General features: G+C 51.0%; 9 protein-coding genes across 9 annotated transcripts; 4 read left to right on the top strand and 5 right to left on the bottom strand.

Annotated features, from left to right (window-relative positions):
- Positions 1 to 12: 12 nt before the first annotated feature.
- On the top strand, positions 13 to 1,650 carry EDD37DRAFT_681521 (PI31 proteasome regulator N-terminal-domain-containing protein; the record flags this gene model as incomplete). Its single annotated transcript, XM_062819755.1, has 2 exons — positions 13 to 691; positions 743 to 1,650. Exons 1-2 carry the CDS (start codon positions 493 to 495, stop codon positions 1,648 to 1,650), a joined length of 1,107 nt encoding a protein of 368 aa, XP_062670413.1. The 5' UTR covers positions 13 to 492.
- A 320-nt stretch (positions 1,651 to 1,970) lies between these two features.
- On the top strand, positions 1,971 to 3,789 carry EDD37DRAFT_631261 (serine/threonine-protein phosphatase PP2A catalytic subunit). The gene is made up of 5 exons (XM_062816646.1): positions 1,971 to 2,402; positions 2,457 to 2,498; positions 2,549 to 2,654; positions 2,708 to 3,314; positions 3,365 to 3,789. The coding sequence occupies exons 1-5, from the start codon at positions 2,241 to 2,243 to the stop codon at positions 3,435 to 3,437; spliced, it is 990 nt and encodes a 329-aa protein (XP_062670412.1). The 5' UTR covers positions 1,971 to 2,240; the 3' UTR covers positions 3,438 to 3,789.
- On the bottom strand, positions 3,758 to 5,849 carry EDD37DRAFT_631257 (agmatinase 1). Its single transcript, XM_062816645.1, has 6 exons — positions 5,353 to 5,849; positions 5,202 to 5,298; positions 5,052 to 5,142; positions 4,967 to 4,981; positions 4,849 to 4,917; positions 3,758 to 4,795 (listed from the first exon to the last, which is right to left on the bottom strand). The coding sequence occupies exons 1-6, from the start codon at positions 5,491 to 5,493 to the stop codon at positions 3,985 to 3,987; spliced, it is 1,224 nt and encodes a 407-aa protein (XP_062670411.1). The 5' UTR covers positions 5,494 to 5,849; the 3' UTR covers positions 3,758 to 3,984.
- Positions 5,850 to 6,170: 321 nt separating this feature from the next.
- On the bottom strand, positions 6,171 to 7,940 carry EDD37DRAFT_416154 (MATE family multidrug resistance protein). The gene has a single exon (XM_062812517.1). It carries the CDS (start codon positions 7,824 to 7,826, stop codon positions 6,273 to 6,275), a length of 1,554 nt encoding a protein of 517 aa, XP_062670410.1. The 5' UTR covers positions 7,827 to 7,940; the 3' UTR covers positions 6,171 to 6,272.
- An 872-nt stretch (positions 7,941 to 8,812) lies between these two features.
- EDD37DRAFT_609513 (uncharacterized protein) lies at positions 8,813 to 9,255 on the bottom strand (the record flags this gene model as incomplete). The annotated part of the gene is made up of 2 exons (XM_062815137.1): positions 8,813 to 9,055; positions 9,106 to 9,255. 2 exons carry the CDS (start codon positions 9,253 to 9,255, stop codon positions 8,813 to 8,815), a joined length of 393 nt encoding a protein of 130 aa, XP_062670409.1.
- A 716-nt stretch (positions 9,256 to 9,971) lies between these two features.
- Positions 9,972 to 11,093, bottom strand: EDD37DRAFT_416127 (dephospho-CoA kinase). The gene has a single exon (XM_062812516.1). It carries the CDS (start codon positions 11,036 to 11,038, stop codon positions 10,184 to 10,186), a length of 855 nt encoding a protein of 284 aa, XP_062670408.1. The 5' UTR covers positions 11,039 to 11,093; the 3' UTR covers positions 9,972 to 10,183.
- Positions 11,094 to 11,549: 456 nt separating this feature from the next.
- EDD37DRAFT_650390 (tRNA nucleotidyltransferase (CCA-adding enzyme)) lies at positions 11,550 to 13,019 on the top strand (the record flags this gene model as incomplete). The annotated part of the gene is made up of 1 exon (XM_062818242.1): positions 11,550 to 13,019. One exon carries the CDS (start codon positions 11,550 to 11,552, stop codon positions 13,017 to 13,019), a length of 1,470 nt encoding a protein of 489 aa, XP_062670407.1.
- Positions 13,020 to 13,026: 7 nt separating this feature from the next.
- EDD37DRAFT_416118 (acyl-CoA dehydrogenase) lies at positions 13,027 to 14,517 on the bottom strand. Its single transcript, XM_062812515.1, has 2 exons — positions 13,670 to 14,517; positions 13,027 to 13,621 (listed from the first exon to the last, which is right to left on the bottom strand). Exons 1-2 carry the CDS (start codon positions 14,382 to 14,384, stop codon positions 13,035 to 13,037), a joined length of 1,302 nt encoding a protein of 433 aa, XP_062670406.1. The 5' UTR covers positions 14,385 to 14,517; the 3' UTR covers positions 13,027 to 13,034.
- A 133-nt stretch (positions 14,518 to 14,650) lies between these two features.
- On the top strand, positions 14,651 to 18,254 carry EDD37DRAFT_416111 (phosphatidylinositol-bisphosphatase). The gene has a single exon (XM_062812514.1). It carries the CDS (start codon positions 14,882 to 14,884, stop codon positions 18,077 to 18,079), a length of 3,198 nt encoding a protein of 1,065 aa, XP_062670405.1. The 5' UTR covers positions 14,651 to 14,881; the 3' UTR covers positions 18,080 to 18,254.
- The last annotated feature ends 66 nt before the right edge of the window (positions 18,255 to 18,320 follow it).

The following is an 18,320-nucleotide window of genomic DNA, read 5'->3' as shown; positions in this document are numbered from 1 at the left end:
GTATTTTTTTCTGCGCTTGCTCATACAGTACTCATTTGAGGCCCAAAGCGTTGCGCAAGTATTGTATACATGTCGTCACAGCATGCGCGACTTTGACACTTACCTGACCATCACAATCTGGACTTTGCACCATGAAGAGTCGATATTTACAATTTCTAGAGCTTGAAAAATGCCTGGGTACCATGAGTGAGATCGGGTACTGTACCTGCCTCATGTTTAGGTAGGTAAGACGGGGTGTGGACGGGGTGCACCTAACCATGACGTCAAGGTCCTCAAGTGGTCTCCGGGGCGCGTCTTCACTTTGTTTCAGTTCGAGTTCGGTTCGCGGTTGCCTTTCAAGGCTCCAGACTTCAGGCACCAAATAAATTCGTCAACACTTCTTCACGTTTCTGTGTTGGCCATACTTTGACCGCTGCACAACATCAACACTGTTGTTCATCGACCATAAATCCTGGTATTGTACTAACACTTTGTTCACCGTCGCAACCCATCATGCCATCCTCATCATCAACCGCCCTCAGCGCGGAATCAATCCTTGACTACATGGTGAAGTCTCTCCCCACTCAACCGACAGACTCTGAACAGTCACCTCTTGTCAAAGACCCTTATGCTGCTATTGCCCTCTTCTCCCATGCTTGTATGCTTGCAGTAGGTTTCCGTCTCATCGGCCTGGGAGAAGATCACAAGTTAGGTATGTCTCGGAAACATCGCGCATCTCTTGCAGTCGTTAACTTTTCGACAGAGGCACAATCAGACTCTGAGAACGTACGGTCCTTACCTGCGGAATGGACTGCCTCCTCCTCATATGCTTTTCGCTATGCACATTCGCAGTCGTCGATGGAATTTCTGGTCAAAGTGAATCGCTTAGGAGGAAAAGCCCTCATATTTGGTGTCGGCCTCCCGGATGAGAAGACAGCCTCTTTCGAGGTAAAAGCACAAGAGTACATCTCAGAGGGTTCCATCAAGGAGACAACCACAGCTTCGGACCAAACTAGTGCACTACGCAATGTATTCATTTCAAATGGACGCATCACCGACCTGGCCTCTCTGTTCAAAGTCAACATCATACAGAAACTGGCACCAGGTATTGCAAAAGCGGGGTACGAAGAGACAACCTCTACAACACAGCAACGCTCACGGCAAGAGGAGCCTAGGGCACCAGCACGAGATCCACTGCGCGATGATCAGCCTCAACCTGCGCGTCCATATCCCTTCGATGACCCTTTGGCAGCAGTACCAAGACGACCCCAACCCGCAGGTGACTTCTTACCTCCAGAGTTTGAAGACGAATACGAACTCAACAGACCGGCACGTGGAATGGCGCCCCTACGACAGCCGTTTGGAAACATTGGAGATAGAGATTTGTATCCTCCTGGTCTAGGTCCAAATGACCCTCTGAGGATGGGACCTGGGGGAGGTTTCCGTGGAGGTGGCGGTATGCACCCCACGTTTGACGATCCTCTATTTGGCGGTCAGGGCGGTCAGCAACCTTACGACCCAAGAGCGCCCCCGGGTGCTAGGTACGACCCCATCGGTCCTGGAGATGGTCCGCCAAATCTGGGAGGTGGTCCTCGGTTCCCTGGTGGAGGTAGTGGTGGTTTTGGTGGTGGCAACCCATTTGGAGGCTTTGGCAGCGGTGACTTTATCTGAGCATGAGGAATGAAATGAATGTACGACTTACGTGGTGGGTGCTCGAGCTATCAGCTGCTACGTTGTGATGAATCTGATGAGGTCGACATCAGTGCAAATTCATGAGCACAATACTATCATCGACTCTCAGTCGCGACAAGGGCGACCAAACTGAATGCATATCATAATCATCGCTGAAATCTTGTTCCAAATAAACGCCCTATATTTTGATGAAGGCGATAATTCCCATGGCAGGCATTTCTGCCCCTTTACAGATCATGCTTGGCGGGGCGGTCGCAGCTTTACTAGTACCCGGCGGTATTCAGCATGTATGTCATGGGCTGCACTTTATGTCAGAACAACAACCACATCAACTCAACGTCCATTCTCACAATAGCTTTAAAACACTGATTGCTTGCCAAACCCCTCAGCCGAGCACAACATCCCACTGCGCGTCTACCCTGCGTTCGAGACCGCAATTGAATACTACCAAAACATCTCAACAACAATCTTGCCAAACTAGCACACGACATCCCAAAGAGCCTGCTCATCACCCGGCCTCTCCTTCCTTCACACCTTTTCTGTGAGCGGACAGACATTGATGCTCAACCATGGATTCCAAGATGGACGTTGATGTCGGGAAACCGGCGCAGCCTCATGGGCTATCGCCTGTTACAGATTCTCAGTCAATACCGACCTTGGATGGGTGGATTGAGAGCTTGATGGATTGCAAACAATTGGCAGAGAGCGACGTTTCAAGGCTCTGTGACAGAGTGAGATTATACACATTTACCCTTTGGCGATAGGGATCTAACCTCGGAGCGCAGGCGAGAGAAGTACTCCAAGAAGAGTCGAACGTACAGCCAGTGGTAAGCTTGACCGTTGCAATACCAGTCGACTATAGTCTAACATCCAGCAGAAATGTCCCGTCACGGTCTGCGGTGATATTCATGGCCAATTCCACGATCTGATGGAATTGTTTCGCATCGGCGGACCCAATCCAGACACGAACTACCTCTTTATGGGTAAGCTGAACGATACACAACAAAGCAAGGAGGCACTTGCTAACAATGAACAGGAGATTACGTAGACCGTGGCTACTACTCCGTCGAAACCGTGACCCTCCTCGTTGCACTGAAGATCCGATACCCTTCTAGAATTACAATTCTCCGTGGAAACCACGAGTCAAGACAGATCACACAAGTCTACGGATTTTACGACGAGTGCCTGAGGAAATACGGCAATGCCAATGTCTGGAAATACTTCACCGATCTCTTCGACTACCTTCCCCTCACCGCTCTTATCGACAACCAGATCTTCTGCCTGCACGGAGGGCTGTCTCCTAGTATCGACACCCTTGATAACATCCGGTCGCTTGACAGAATCCAGGAGGTACCCCACGAAGGTCCCATGTGCGATCTACTCTGGAGTGATCCAGATGACCGATGTGGATGGGGTATCAGTCCAAGAGGAGCAGGATACACGTTTGGCCAGGATATCTCGGAAGCGTTCAATCATAACAATGGTTTAACGTTGGTTGCCCGAGCACATCAACTGGTCATGGAAGGATACAATTGGGGTCAAGACAGAAATGTGGTGACGATCTTCAGTGCGCCCAACTACTGCTACAGGTGCGGCAATCAAGCTGCTATCATGGAGATTGACGAGCACCTGAAGTATACCTTGTATGTATATCCTGTCCTACCGATGACTTGCATGCTAACTCACAATCCAGCTTGCAATTTGACCCCTGCCCACGAGCTGGTGAGCCTATGGTCAGCCGAAGAACGCCAGACTACTTCCTTTAAGGAAACCACGAGACGAGTGCATGATCGAAGATGCCCACAAATTACAGATCACGTTGGATTTCCTCAACGGCATGGTTCTGTCAAAAGAAGGAATGGAGGTACAAGGCTCTCAATTGCATTTCTGCCACAAGAGAAAGAACAGCGAGACAGGGTGCATATTCAGGGGCAGAGTGGCTAGCATGCATTGAGGAAGTCGGGCGTGAGGGAACGACGCCCATAGAATCCAGCCGTCGCTTCTCGCAAGAACAGTCAAGTAAGCGGCGGAGCGCTCTTGACACTGTCTCGAAGACGAGGCTGTCGTCAAAATGTATTACAAGCATGACCGTTAATCATTGAAAGAGTTCCTTGTTTGCACAATTTCCCTCGTTTTGATTTGCTTTTCCAGCTTTTCATTTTGTCTGCCCCTACTATATTGCAACTTCTCTATGTAGGTCTGCTCTGACTTCTTGCCGTCTCTCCAGAGAGCCCAACAAAGATTAAGCCCAACTGGCGCCTTGCGTAGTAATTGGGTGACCTCAGTCCTCGCGTACCCATAGGGTCTCCACCTTTACCATCTCTTGATCTCGTTGTCCACAATCACTTTAGGCTCCTTGTCTGCCTGCGTGGCATTGAGAGTCAGAGGACCGTTCTTGACCATAATAGTCATGACCTCGTACAGCACATCCGCCGCCGCCATCGTCGTCAACTCAGCATTGGTATCATACGCGGGCGCGACTTCGACAAGATCCGCAGCCACGAAGTTGATCCCCTCGAGACCACGGATAATTGTGCGCAGTTCACGTGTGGTCCAGCCTCCCGTCTCTGGTGTTCCGGTGGCAGGCGCGAACGCTGGGTCAAGAGTATCAATGTCAATGGATAGGTAGACAGGGTTCTTGGTACCGACGCGACTTCTGATCCGTTCGATGATGCCGTTGATGCCGATGGTGTCGATTTCGCGGGCCTCGACGCGCGTGAAGCCACAGTATCCGTCGTTGTCGTAGTCTGAGGGGCCGGACAGGGTTGTGCGAATACCGGCGTGGATGGAGCTGTCGTTGGCCAAGAGACCCTCTTCACTGGCCCAGTAGAAGTATGTGCCGTGGTTGATTGCTGCTTGCTTGGACGGTGCACCGCCGAAAACCTTGGGTTTCCAGGTATCGAGATGGGAGTCGAAGTGGATTACGCTGATGGGACCGTAGGCCTGGTTGATGCTGCGGAGCAGGGGAAGGGTGATGGTGTGGTCACCTCCGAGCGTGATGAGACGGGGGAGCGTCTTGCCGGACTTGCTGATGCCGGGCTCTTTGGCGGCAGTGTAGGGCGTGCGGGTGAGGAGTGCGTTGTGGCCTTCTTCAATTTGCTGAAGGGCGTAGTGGTTGTCATATCTATTCCTCATCAGTACATGCAATGTAGTATGGTATTTGACGGGTTGACGTACGAAGTAACAGGGATGTCACCGCAGTCAATGACTTTGCCCCAGAAGTTGAAGGGGTTGGCATCCATGGGCCTAGCAGCAGGTCAGTCTTGCTCGGACAGTCGGATAGGAGGAGACGTACACATTGTACCCGCCACTGAAGCGAACCTTGCGTGAGCCTTTGGACGTCGAAAAGTAAGCATGCGAGCAGGAGACACCAAACGTACTAGAGATTGAGGCGTCGAGAACCTTGTCTGATCCCGCTGGGCCCGAAACGAGCACCAGGTCTGTATGATGTTCCCGTGTCGAACGGTGCGCCTAGATTCAGCCTTGTCAGTTCCGAGGTTTCAGCTCGCAGTCTCTTGAATCTCGCGTACCTATGAACGCAATGTCATATTTCTCCTCGTCGCTAGCCAAGCAAGGGAAGTAGGGGAGTCGGCCAAAGGTCGAGATTCCGGAGAACACTGAATCAGCCTGGTTGTTTGTTAGTTCGAGTGGCTTTTGCATATTGCTTCCAATGCTGCTCACCTGTGTACCTCCATCACCTGGAATGGTGTTGTACCACAACGACTTGTGGGGTCCAGAGATGGGTTCCTGGTTGTGATCGTGGTCACCGTGGGCAAGAGCACAGCTGGCACACGCCAGCAAGGCAAGGGACTTGAGAAGCATATTTGCGAAACGACCACCAGCAAGCTTCACGAATAGTAGGGAATGAGAGGGTAGGAGGAGTGAGGGGGAGCTTTCACAAAAAAAAAACACCACCCCGCGAAGCAGTCGGAGAGTAAAGTACTCGTAATGGAAAGTGATCAGCCAAGCTGCAGCAGCTCCGGCAAATGACGATTCGACTCGAGTTCCTGCAGATAAACCTACCTAGCTGCTTGGACTTGATGTTTAGCTTCCTGGTTCCTGTTACCTAAAACATGCAGGTTCGCATTCGGCGACGGGCTTCTCCCAAGCAGCAAACAGAGCGACTATCGATAGTCTGCCCCGCAAAGATGACCAGTGCATGACGGCATCGCACTTCCATGCCGAGCTAGGAAATGCGAGCTGTAAACTGCAAGCAAAGCATGGCAGCGGGCGTCGGCAGTGGTCCGAGTTTGGGATCTTGGGAAAACGGCCGTGGGAGGGACGATCAAGCACACGGAGTAACGTTGAGCCTCGGACTGGAAGGCGCACATGTCCACGAATGGATTTCAGCGGAAGACAAGGTCACAATGCTCGGTGTGTGTCATGGTGGTGCTTATCAGTTTTGGATGAATGCGGTCAAGAAGTGCGATATCAATGTGCAGAACAATTTTGGTAAGACGTTGAGGTAAGAATCAGAGTCTAACCCAGAATGGAAGGCTGTATCGCTCAAAACAACCCGTGACAATACCTACTCGGATAAGGGAACCACCTCATTCAGTCTATGCAATACTTTTCCGTCTTCCTCATCTCAGATCTATGCATCACTGAGGACCATTTCCTGCCGGAGCAGGCACTGCGTCCCCGGCATGACCGTTCTCAACCAACTCGTCCTTGTCCATCCGGTCAAAGGCTCTTTCGACTTGGTGGTCCCAATTGCTCCAAGCCACAATAATCCATTCAGCAGCACCGACAAGGTACAGTGCGATACACTGACCAACCCATAGACCAGGAAGACCCCAACCGTGGAAGGCGAGGTAGATTCCCAACGGAAGAGCACCGCAATAATAGCTGACAATGTTGACTGCCGCTCCAATATGCTGTCTGCCCATGCCTCGTAGTGACCCACCACAACTACCGTTCAAGCCATCCGCAATCTGGAAGAGAGCGACATATGGCAGAACCTCAGCAGTGAGCTTGACCACTCGGTCGTCATCGTTGAAGATTTTGGCAAAGTGATTCCTGGTGCCGAATAAGATGGCCAGGATGACAGCGCCCATGAACATGCTAAGCCAAGCAGCGACGTTGGCTGATCGCGCGGCTCCCTTTGCATTGCGTGACCCAAGCATATTGCCCACGCGAGCACTGGCTGCAACACCAATTCCGAAAGGAATCGTGTTCATGACTTGATCGGCGGTCATGATCACACTTTGAGATGCAAGAGGGATCTCTCCAAGTCTGCCTGCAGCCAGAGCCACAATCTCGAATGCCCACCACTCGGTACCGACATGGATGACGCCCAAGAGGGCGAGCTTGGCAAACGTCCATGTATTCTGCAGGCATTTCTTGCTCCAGCCGCCCCAGCAGTCACCACCCGCCACGAACCTCGCATATAGCAAGAGACCGAGGAACGAAAGCCAATAACCAATTCCTGTAGCGAAAGGGGCGGCGTAAATACCCCAACCAGCCACATAAACAAATAGGTAGTTGAGCAGGGCACTGATGGGTGAAGTGATCAGCAAAACGTAAGTTCCTGGTCGCATGATTTCCTGGGCTTGGAGGTATTTCTTCATCGTCTCGAAGTAGATATACCCAAGACCGCCGGGAATGAGGCAGCTCAAGAACTTGGAGCTGTCGTGTGATAGCTGGTCGCTCTGCCCAAGTAATTTGAAGACAGGTTCGGAGCACAGCCATAATATGGCAACTGGGATATAAAACGCAGTGAGGACAATAATGGCTCGCTGAAGCAGAACGCCAAGGTCGTGCTTGTTCTTGCTGCCGGTGAAGGATGACGAGGCAAGAGTATCCAGAGCTGTTGATCCTCCCATGCCAATCAGCCAACCCGTGCACATGGCGAACATGTAGGAGAAAGCAGCCGTAGAAAGGTCTTGCGGCGAGGCTCGACCCACGATCAGGATTGATACCGTTTGGAGAGAGTTTTGCAAGGTGTATGCCAATATCACTGGGATCGACCCTTTAAATAAAACCCAGAATTCGTGCAGGATGAGTTTTCGAGTTGGTGTATCGTCTTCTGGTAGGATGTCGAGCAACTCTCCTTCCTCTTCACTCGACGATGGGTCATTGTCATCTTGCTTCTTTGGTAAGAGGCTTGTCTGCTCATTGGGAGCCTCCCGGATTTCGTCGTCTGTGGAAGCCATTCTATCCTCTACCTAGGCTGTCTTGCAGCGGCGGTGCAATAGTAAACAAATACTATCAGTCAGTGGTACAGGTTGCAGGATCCGTTGGATGGTGAGTATACTCTTTGAAGTTATGACAGTAAGCTTTCACGGAATTATATGATCGAAGGAAAAGATGTCGTTCTATCTTGCAGAAACCGAACAGACTAAGCAATAAGATAAGGCCGACCGATGCCCGCTATGCAAAGCCTTAGGACTTGATGAGTGGATGATGCGGTGAAATCCTCTGCCCCACCATGATATCGCATGGTGAGAGGAGTTTTAGCCTCTTGCCAGAAAATCGTATCCTACCTGGAAACCCGACATGTGGCCATGATGTATGTTGAAGCAAGCTCGGCTCATGCTCCATGGGCATATCGCGAAACGTAAATGAATTGATTGATGAGAAAGGCGTCTTTCATCATCATTGACCATTGAAGAAGGAGACTCGGGATAGAGGTCATGGATTCACCCAATAGTGGGCGAGGAAGGCGATCTTCTTATCTCCCGCTTTTCAATGCATTCTGTAAGAAAAGAACTGGGGAGGGAAAAGTTCTCGTACAGCTTTTGGCGTAATTTTACCCACTGCCACTGCATGACCTCTCCTATAAGGCTTGGCAGCAATCAATGATGACTAAGGCAAGGAAGGTCCGGGTTTTATTTCGCAGTGGTAGATACATCGAGATATGCGAAAGAACCTAGCTAATGAGTCTCGTTGAGTCCGGATCACCCTGGTGAGATGCATCATTCATGCGCAAACTCATGCAACGTGTCCTCCGAGCATCGTGATAGTCGCCCAGATCCAGTCAGAATCTACTGTGGTACGGCAGAGACTTGAGAACACTAGATGAGTCTCAAGACCACTGGATATTTACCTGAATCGTCGAGCAGTCTCTCAGTGAAGCTCTTGTCCTTGTTAACAACTGCAGTGACCCTGGCACACCCCTGTTGCACTGACCATTGCCGCTCTAGACGCCTTCATGAGACCAGGCCGACCGGGCGTCATCGTAGACGTCGTCTGCGCTGCTTGAGCCGTCTTGAGTTTTCTGGTCGCTTCTCTCGGCCTCGCCTGGATCCTCTACATTGGATTCAAAGATGGGCCAGCTGTGCTGCATTTTGAGGCACCCCAAAAATCCCTGGATGATATCGTGCACTTCTTGCGTACATTCAAACCAACCAGCAGGCTTCTCGTACTGCACGGTCGAGGAGTCCTGACCGTGTTAGTCCATGCTATTTATTCAGACTTGAATGTGAAGCATACCATCCATCTGTAGTCGCCTGAATCGGGTCGGCGCCGAAGTCCAGCAGAAATTTGGCCACCTCCCACTGCGCCCAGGACACAGCTGTCTAATGAGCCCCAAGTCAGTATGAATGTCGCCAATCGCGTCGCGAACATCATAAGACATGACATACTAGTAAGGCCGTGCTACCGTCCAACTGCATATCCAGGACAGAAGCAACACCCGTAACGTAGAGTGACCGCACGTTAGACAACAACCCTGGTCCATCCACAGCCAGCCAACAGCCGCCCGCAACGAATAGGACCGCGCGCCAGTCAAGAGGGATGAACAAGGTTGTCGCACTTCATCTCATTGCGTAAAGTCGAGATGTTCAGCCTCTAGACCCATCACGCCAGGCGCTCCACACGCAACCAGTCATGGTCAGTAGGTGGTGGGCCATGTTGAGGACGAGCATGACCTTTATCAGGCTGCGGCTACTGTTCTGCCAGCACCATACCGCACCACCCAACTCACCTGATCTTGCACATGACCAGCAACCCAGCAGCAATAGGCTTCAAGTATTATTCTTTTCGAATTCTCCTCAACAATCCGGACAAAGCCATCCGCCGTTGACGAACCATGTGGGTCAACGGTTAATGGGCGCTTTGGATGATGGATTGCGTTCGCTCCAGTAGAAACGTAGTAACCAAAAAAACCAGCCCTAACGAGGACGATTTCACTTACCACCCACCAGAGGACACAAGTTCAATCTGCTGGGTGGAAAAGTTTTTTGCATTTTTGCGCGTTCGACCATCAAGCTATGCGCTATGTTGATACCCTTGTTTGGTAGAAGCTGTTAAAACGGTGATGTATGCGTGTGGTTGTAAATCCGTGTTCAGTCTGCCGATACCCATGGCAGATTGACTCATTCAACTTTTGAGGGCTTTGAGCGGAAAGTGTGCTAACGAGCCTTGAGTTGCAGGCTCCGATGAAGACCAAACTGACGTGTCTAGGAGCCCAGCCATTACTAGATGGACTTTCGAGTTCGATGTTCGATTCCCACGCCTCAGATCTCTCCTCCACCCCAAGCTCAATCCCCAGTAGAAATAGATGGTGAAATTACAGCTTTGTTTTGGCCAGCTCTTCTCCTCTTTCCTTGATCGTCTTTCGTCTTAGCAACCAGTTGCTCAGAACTTCCCAGGAGGCGACCGTAGCCATAAGAGGAGGGCAGATCAACAGCAACAAACTGTACCATCGAGGACTTCCAGACCGTATCTTCCTCACAACATCCGCAATCTGCAACTTCAAGTCTTCCTTGCTCCCGTCATTGTAAAGCACATAGCCTTTGGCGGCTTCCTTTTTGCCATTGTTTCTGTACTCACATCTTGTGGCCTTTTCGCGAACGTCGACCTGGCTTTTCACTCTGTTCTGTGCATCTTCTTCCGACAGGTGTGGATCGCGCTCTCTCAGACGCTGCATCTGTATCTTGGGATCTGAGACAGCAACTACAATGACCGTGCTGCAGAAGATATCCAATCCGGATTCGAAGAGAAGAGGAATGTCTAGGATACATGCCCAGTGTCCAGTAAGGTAGTAGTATAGCATAGCTCTGGCCATGTAAAACCGCACAGCAGGGTGTACAATAGCATTGAGCTTCTTCCTATCCGCCGTCCTTTCTTCACTATTTCCAAAGACTCTTCTTCCCAACGCCGGTCTGTTCAGAGGTCTACCTTTGCCGTTGGGACCATCTTCCCTTCCGGAGCATTGAGGATCGGACGCAGGAAGCAGAAGGTCTGGAGTTGTGGGACCGAAAGTTGCAACTATGCGACGGTATCCCCAAGTTCCTGGCTCAACGGCCTTTCTTGCTAGGAGGTCTGCATCGATCAATGGGAGGGAATAAGGTGGGGATAAGAGTGTTTGTGAGCAGGTCGATTTGCCTGTGGCGATCGAGCCTGTGAGCCCGATCACGCGCATGATTGGGATGTGCAAGGTGTTCGCGTGTCAAGTTCAAGCTCTCTATGCAGGAACACCTAAAGATCGGGGAAGCATCTGGGTACGGGGAACGAGTGCAGTCGAACGTTGAACCGAGGTGCAACGGAAAATCATTGTTCCGAAATGAATTTCTGAGCAAACAAGGCTGCCGCTCTCCTATTGTCGAGCAAACTTTCACTTCACAATCCAGCAATACATCAAGGTCGATCAGGCACCGATCGCAGGAATCGCAGAGTGTGTCGGCATAGCGTGAGTATCAAACAAAGGAGTCCAGGCACAAAAGCGCAGTATCATTTCAGTCACCGGGCAAAAACAATAAGCATTCGAGATATATTGACATTGAACTTCTCAATAATATGTCACTATTTGCGCGCGACTCGATGTTGTATAAATACTTTCTGTCCAGCAAAGTATGAGTCTCTGGTCCTCCACAACTGCTCGCCACATCCTCAAGACTTCATTTCGGAGAACACAATCAAGAAGACTTTCCAACATGGCTCCAGTACTCTCCCTCACTCCAGCCGAGAAGCTGTTTCGGCAGTGCTTGCTGGATTGTCGAGGTCACATGCAATCTACTCCTGGAATGCCAGATCTCGTCCTTCGGTGGACGGGAGGTTGGGTTCGGGACAAACTGTTGAGCGTTCAGAGTCATGACATCGATGTCGCTCTCAGTACCATGACGGGATTACAATTCGGCCAGGCTATGCAAGCTTTCATGAAGGACCACGGTGAAAGGTACGAACAAGATGCTGTCCAACAAGGTATAAATCATCAAGTCAAAGACATTCACAAGATCGCTGCGAACCCGGAGAAGTCAAAGCATCTCGAGACCATCACGACAAGAATGTTTGGGATCGACGTCGACTTCGTCAACTTGAGGAAAGAAGTGTATGACGAAGAAAGTCGTAATCCACAAATGGAATTCGGCACCGCTGAAGAAGATGCAATGCGCCGGGACGCCACGGTCAACGCTTTATTCTACAATCTCGACACCCAGGCTGTCGAAGACTTTACAAAACAAGGTCTTCAGGACATGAAGAACAAAATCATCAGAACACCACTTGCACCATATCAGACTTTCAAGGACGACCCGTTGCGAGTTCTCAGATTAATCCGGTTCGCGTGCCGCCTCAGCTACGAGATCGAAGCCGAAGCCCAACATGCCATGCAAGACAAAACTATCCACGAAGCATTGCGTCTCAAAATCAGCAGAGAACGTGTAGGCGTCGAAGTCATGAAGATCATGGCCGGACCAGATCCACTCACCGGTCTCAAATACATCAACGACTTCGATCTATATCCGACAGTGTTCGCCGATCCTGCAGACACCGAATGTCCCGACGCCAAAAAAGCACTGCTGGCATACGACGGGCTGCAAAAGATCCTCGACGAGAAGTCTGCCATCTGTCTCGGCCTGAAACCAAAACAAGATCAGGCACTAAGTTGGTTCCTGGCCGCTTACGTACCCTGGTCGGCATCCTCAGCCAAGGCATACAATGCCGCATGGGAGGGCATCAAAGCTACGAATAGCATGAGAAAGGTCCTCAAAGAGGCCATCGATTGTCGACCTGACATTGTCAGAGCAGTTGACCTTGTGGTGGACGGCAAAGCTACCCGAGCAGACGTTGGCATGGTCTTGCGGCAAAGCAGGGACTCGTGGAGATCGCACGTGCTCTACTCACTCTTGTGCGACATTGCCGAGGGTGATTTCACAGATGCTACGGATCGATATCAAACATTCATCACGTTCGTCCATGAACAGCAGCTGGAGGACGCTCATACTATGGCGCCACTCCTGAAGGGCGACAAGATCAAAAATGCACTAGGCGAATCTAAAGGTGGACCATGGCTGAAGAAGGCTGTAGATCTCCTTGCCGAGTGGCAATTCGATCACCCTGATGCTACGAAGGAAGAGGCCATTGAAATGCTTTCTGGCAGAAAGGCTGAAATTGGTCTTGGTTGAGAAGCATCTAAGTCTCTACAACTTCGACGCTGCAAGCTTGCTAGCTCTCAACTTCACATCTCGAGCCTCTTGACGCACGGCAAGGTCAAGCATGATCTCTTCACTACCGCCACCTACAACATGAACTCGTACGTCACGGCTGATCTGTTCAATGCGAGCGCCTTTCCCGGTCTTGGTGTATCCCGCCCCACCCAATATCTGTTGTGCTTCGCGGCAGACACGTTCGAGACATCTCGTGCTTATCACCTTGAGCAATGCTGTCATTCCTCCGACGTTGACCTCTTTGCCTGTGACCCGGGAGGTTTCGATGACATAGCAGAGTTGATCTAGAAAGGCCTGAGCAGGTTCGATGAGAAGTCCGAAACTGGCAATCTTGGATTTGATCGGTGAATGCTCAATTAGGGGTTTGCCGAAGGTCTCCCTTTCACAAGCATAACTGTATGCATCTTGAGCACAGACGCGGGCAAGTCTGATCGCGGCCGTTGCTAGAGTCAGTCGTTCCGGATTGAAATTCGACATGATCAATCGGAACCCTTCGCCTTCCTTGCCGATGAGGTTGTCGACTGGGACTTCGACATCATCAAAGTCGATAAAGGTAGAGCCTATATAGTCAATACAAGTCCAAGAGCACAAATCCTAAGGCTTCTTACCACTAGCATGGACACCCTGATTGTCTATCCTCCTCAACGTGACGCCCTCCGCCTTCAAAGGTATAACCAGCAAGCTAATTCCGCCGTGTCCTGGTCCTCCAGTCCTGACGGCGGCCGTGCAATAGTCAGCCCATATGCCGTTCGTAATCCACTTCTTTTGACCCGAGACACGATATATCGACCCTGATCGCTCAGCCGTGGTCTTTATGTTGGCAACGTCACTTCCTCCGTCTGGCTCAGTGATACCGAGACAAAATCTCAACTCTCCTCTTGCAATCTTAGGTAGCCATCTCTGTCTTTGTTCTTTCGTACCAAATCGAGTGATGGGAGGAGCCCCGATGCCATTACCACCACTCAACCCCCAAGTGGGTCCGCACCAGCCGAGTCGGTTGAGCTCGTCGCTGACTATGACGGAGCACCACGTATCCCATTCGCCGAAGGGTATACCGGCTGGATGTTGAAGACCGCCCGCATCAGCTGGGTCGATGACCGGATTTACTATCGAGAAACCAAGCTGACAGTACCGTAGGCGGACTTCTTCGGGGACTTGTCCAGCAACTTCCCACTCTTGTGCGTGCGGTGCGAGCTCGGTCTCCACAAAGTTGCGTACAAAGGCTCTTAGCCTGTGATGCTTCTCGGTCCAGTAGGGGTTGGTGGGTAGATCGAGTTGCGGGAGGAGTGGTTCGGAGAAGGGAGCTGGCGTGGAAGGTGCCATCGTGGATTGCTTCAATATGGAGGTAACAAGAAGTGACGAGTAGCCTTAGAGGCTCTCCGAGTGTCGAGTCGCTACATCTTGGAGAGATGGACTGCGAGTCCGGGGAAAGCATGAGAGCGCGGGGAGAATCAGAGTCAGTCGCATTGAAGCGCGTACGGACCTCGGTCAAATCATCTTATCTTATCTGAATTGACTAAACTGGATTGGGCCAAATGATGGCATCGGTGTCAGTTTCTTGGACGAGGTTATTGATTGATATCGTTGCCATACCATACCATATCTTACTCAGACTCATAGTTCTGTGTGGCCAGACTATCTAGTGGAAAGATGGTTCCAGGCAGTCACCAACGATTTAGCATAGTTCAACAGGCACCGGCGCCATAAGACTATCAACAATCATCACCATCATATCAACAAATGGTTGTCTTGCTCAATTGGCAACGGAAAAGGCTATGCTTCCTTGAGCATTCCTCCTAGCACCTGGGGTTACGATCAAGATGGAGTCCTTCCGCGAATTTGTCGCTAATCAGGTCCCGGTCCAGAACGGTGATCCTGACCAAGAACAAAATGGAGGCAACAATGTCAAGCAAGAGGATTTCGCCGATGGACAGATTTCAGTCGAAGAAGAAGACGATGATGACTCGAGCAATCTTACCCAAAACACTAAGGCCGACTCTGGAGGTTCAGAATTCATAGAGGACGTTGTTCCGCGGGTATTCCCACGTTTGTCGAACAATCCTCCTGAGTCACCACCAATGGGACCAGGAAAAGGCGATGAGGAGGATGAGGACGAAGAAATGGACCTGTCCAAATCGTTCAAAAGAACTGCCAGTCCATCCCCAACAGCCTTTGAGCGCAATAAGGGAGCAAGGGTCGGCAAAGTAGGAGAGGAAGGTGTCATAAAGATGCACAAATTCACTCTTCATGAAACGGCAAATTACTATTACATTGTTGGCTCAGATCTATTAGATTCAGCCTTTCGAATCTTGAAGATTGACCGGACATCAGAACTTGGCGAGCTGAACATCATCGAAGACGACATTGTTTACACCAAGAAAGAGACGCAACAAATCCTCAATGCAGTCGATGAAGGAAATCGAGCTACTGGAGGTCTAAAGGTTAAGACCAGTTTCTGGGGCTTGCTCGGCTTCATACGGTTCACAGCTCAGTACTACATGATATACGTGACCAAAAGAAGTCAGGTTGCCATGATTGGCGGCCACTACATCTATCAAATCGATGGCACCGACATGATGCCTTTGGTAACAGCAGCCTCGACAAGAGTCAAAACCGAGCGGCACCTCGACGAGGCTCGATTCATCAGTATTCTAGGAAATCTGGACCTCACTCGATCTTTCTACTTCAGCTATTCGTACGATGTTACACGAACATTGCAGCACAACATCATGCGGGAACGACAGGCGCTCCAGGACGGTCTGGCCGAGCCACCAAAGGGCGACCACAACGACATGTTTGTTTGGAATCACTACCTTCTCGAACCTGCGAAGAAAATCCTGCGCAATCCCTTTGATTGGTGTGTCCCAATCGTACATGGTTACGTTGACCAGAGTGCTCTTTCGATCTATTGGGGACGGGTGGTGTACGTGACGATCATTGCTCGTCGATCGCGGTTCTTTGCTGGCGCTAGGTTCCTCAAACGTGGTGCCAATGATTTAGGCTATGTAGCAAACGACGTTGAGACGGAGCAAATCGTCTCAGAAATGTCGACCTCTTCTTTTCACGCTCCCGGCCCGGTCCTTTTCGCGAACAACAAATACACTTCTTACGTTCAACACAGAGGCAGCATCCCATTACACTGGACGCAAGAAGCCACAGGAGTCACGCCGAAACCAAGTATCCATCTTAATGTGGTGGATCCCTTTTTCAGCGCCGCAGCTTTACACTTCGACGACCTGTTCAAACGATACGGCACTCCTATATACGTGCTCAACCTGGTCAAGTCTCGAGAACGCACACCGCGAGAATCCAAGCTCTTGCAAGAATACACCACAGCTGTGAATTACCTCAATCAATTTCTTCCCAAGGACAAGCAAATCCTCTATCATGCCTGGGACATGAGTCGAGCCTCCAAAAGCCGTGACGGCGACGTCATCGGTAGTCTCGAGGCCATTGCCGAGGATATCCTTCCAAAGACCAGCTTCTTCCAGAACGGCAACGACGAAGAATCCGGGCTCAAACTACAAAGCGGGGTGGCCAGGACAAATTGCATTGACTGCCTCGACCGGACGAACGCAGCACAATTCGTCATCGCCAAAAAAGCACTCGGCTACCAGCTACAAGCTCTGGGAGTCATAGAAGGCACACACATCGAATACGACTCTGACGCCATCAACCTCTTCACACACATGTGGCACGACCACGGCGATACGATAGCCGTGCAATACGGAGGATCTCATCTGGTCAACACAATGGCCACATACCGCAAGATCAATCAGTGGACCAGCCACTCACGGGACATGGTTGAGAGTTTCAAACGGTATTACAACAACTCATTCATGGACGCGCAGCGACAAGAAGCCTACAATTTATTCCTTGGAAGCTACGTCTTCCAACACGACCAGCCTATGCTCTGGGACCTAACGACAGATTACTACCTGCACCACTCCGATCCACGGTCAATGTTCGGCAAACGCCGCCCCAGTTACCGTCAGTGGTATACGCAAGAATACCTCGCGTCCCCAGAAATGCCGGCGTCGATCTGGCCACGAGACCTGCGCGACAGACCATTAGGCTACTTCGACGACTATTGGGTCGAGTACTACCGACCACTCGCCATAAGTTCGTTCAAAAAGCTGTTCTCCTTCAAAATGCACTCCAATCTACGGTACATCCCCATCAACTCGACATCATCTGGCAAATACGATTTCTCCCCGTTCAAAGTGCGCACCGCGACCGACACCAACCCGGCTGACGGGGATACTCCTACCGACAAACATCCCGGCCGCAAAGGCGTCAAGATCGTCGCACCCTCAGACGACACGTCGTCCCTCGCACCAACAGACTCGGCGCCTGCATCGGCCATTGACAATAATCCAGCTCCGAAACCCAACAGTCTCGGTCCGTGGCTAGACGCGCAACAGCAACTCCACCACAACAACCAGAAGAAATACACGGGCATAATCAAAGAGCCTAGCTTTGAAGTGCAGTCGTCCAGTGTACCGAAAATACCTAAACTCCCGACCGCAACGACAAGTGATCTGACGAGCTCGTCATTGTTGCCTCCGACGAAAGCGGAGCTCGCGCTGCAGTCGTTCACCGCGCTTATCGAAAAGTCTCTTGATCCGCAGGTGCACCAAGATGACGAGTACCAGCGGTACGTCACGCATCCGTCGACTATCCCCTTAGTGGTGACGAGCGATATCGACTATAGTGCTGCGCCGCTTGAGTTCCTGGAGTACTTGAGTAAGACGGCTGTTGATCCCGCTGAGCATCGCGTGTTGAGGGACTACGATGATGAGCGCGGCGCCGTTAGTTTGACGGTAGAAGAGCGCGCGGAGGCGAGTCTGGATGAGTATTATGAGTACCTTGCCTCTGGTGTTGTTGAGGATCCGTTGACGGTGTTGGAAGAGGATGGTGGGAAGAAACGGTATAAGGCGTATAAGAAGTGGTTGAAGGGGAAGAGTTTGTTTAAGCAGAGGCCTGTGGTTGGTGGTGATGATGTGGGGGCGGTGTAGTTGTGGTACTGGTGGTGGTGGGAGATGGGTTTGTGTTTTGTGATACCCCTGGTAGACTTTGACTTGCATAGCGTCGTATGATATGGTATGGTATGGCATGGCATGGCGTCCGGCCAGTGGCGTCTCATACTGTAGTATTGTAATGGCCTGTTTGCGGCTATCAGAATTGTCTGCCGCATATCGCGTTGCTGGAGTATCGTGGCCTCTGGCATCTTGTAGACCTTCAGCTCACCTTCCGCAG

Source organism: Exophiala viscosa, assembly GCF_022695815.1.
Source record: "Exophiala viscosa unplaced genomic scaffold EDD37scaffold_5, whole genome shotgun sequence".
In the NCBI taxonomy this organism is placed as follows: Eukaryota; Fungi; Ascomycota; class Eurotiomycetes; order Chaetothyriales; family Herpotrichiellaceae; genus Exophiala; species Exophiala viscosa.
The sequence above is the reverse complement of the archived record's forward strand: the minus strand, read 5'-3'. Positions and strand labels throughout refer to the sequence as shown.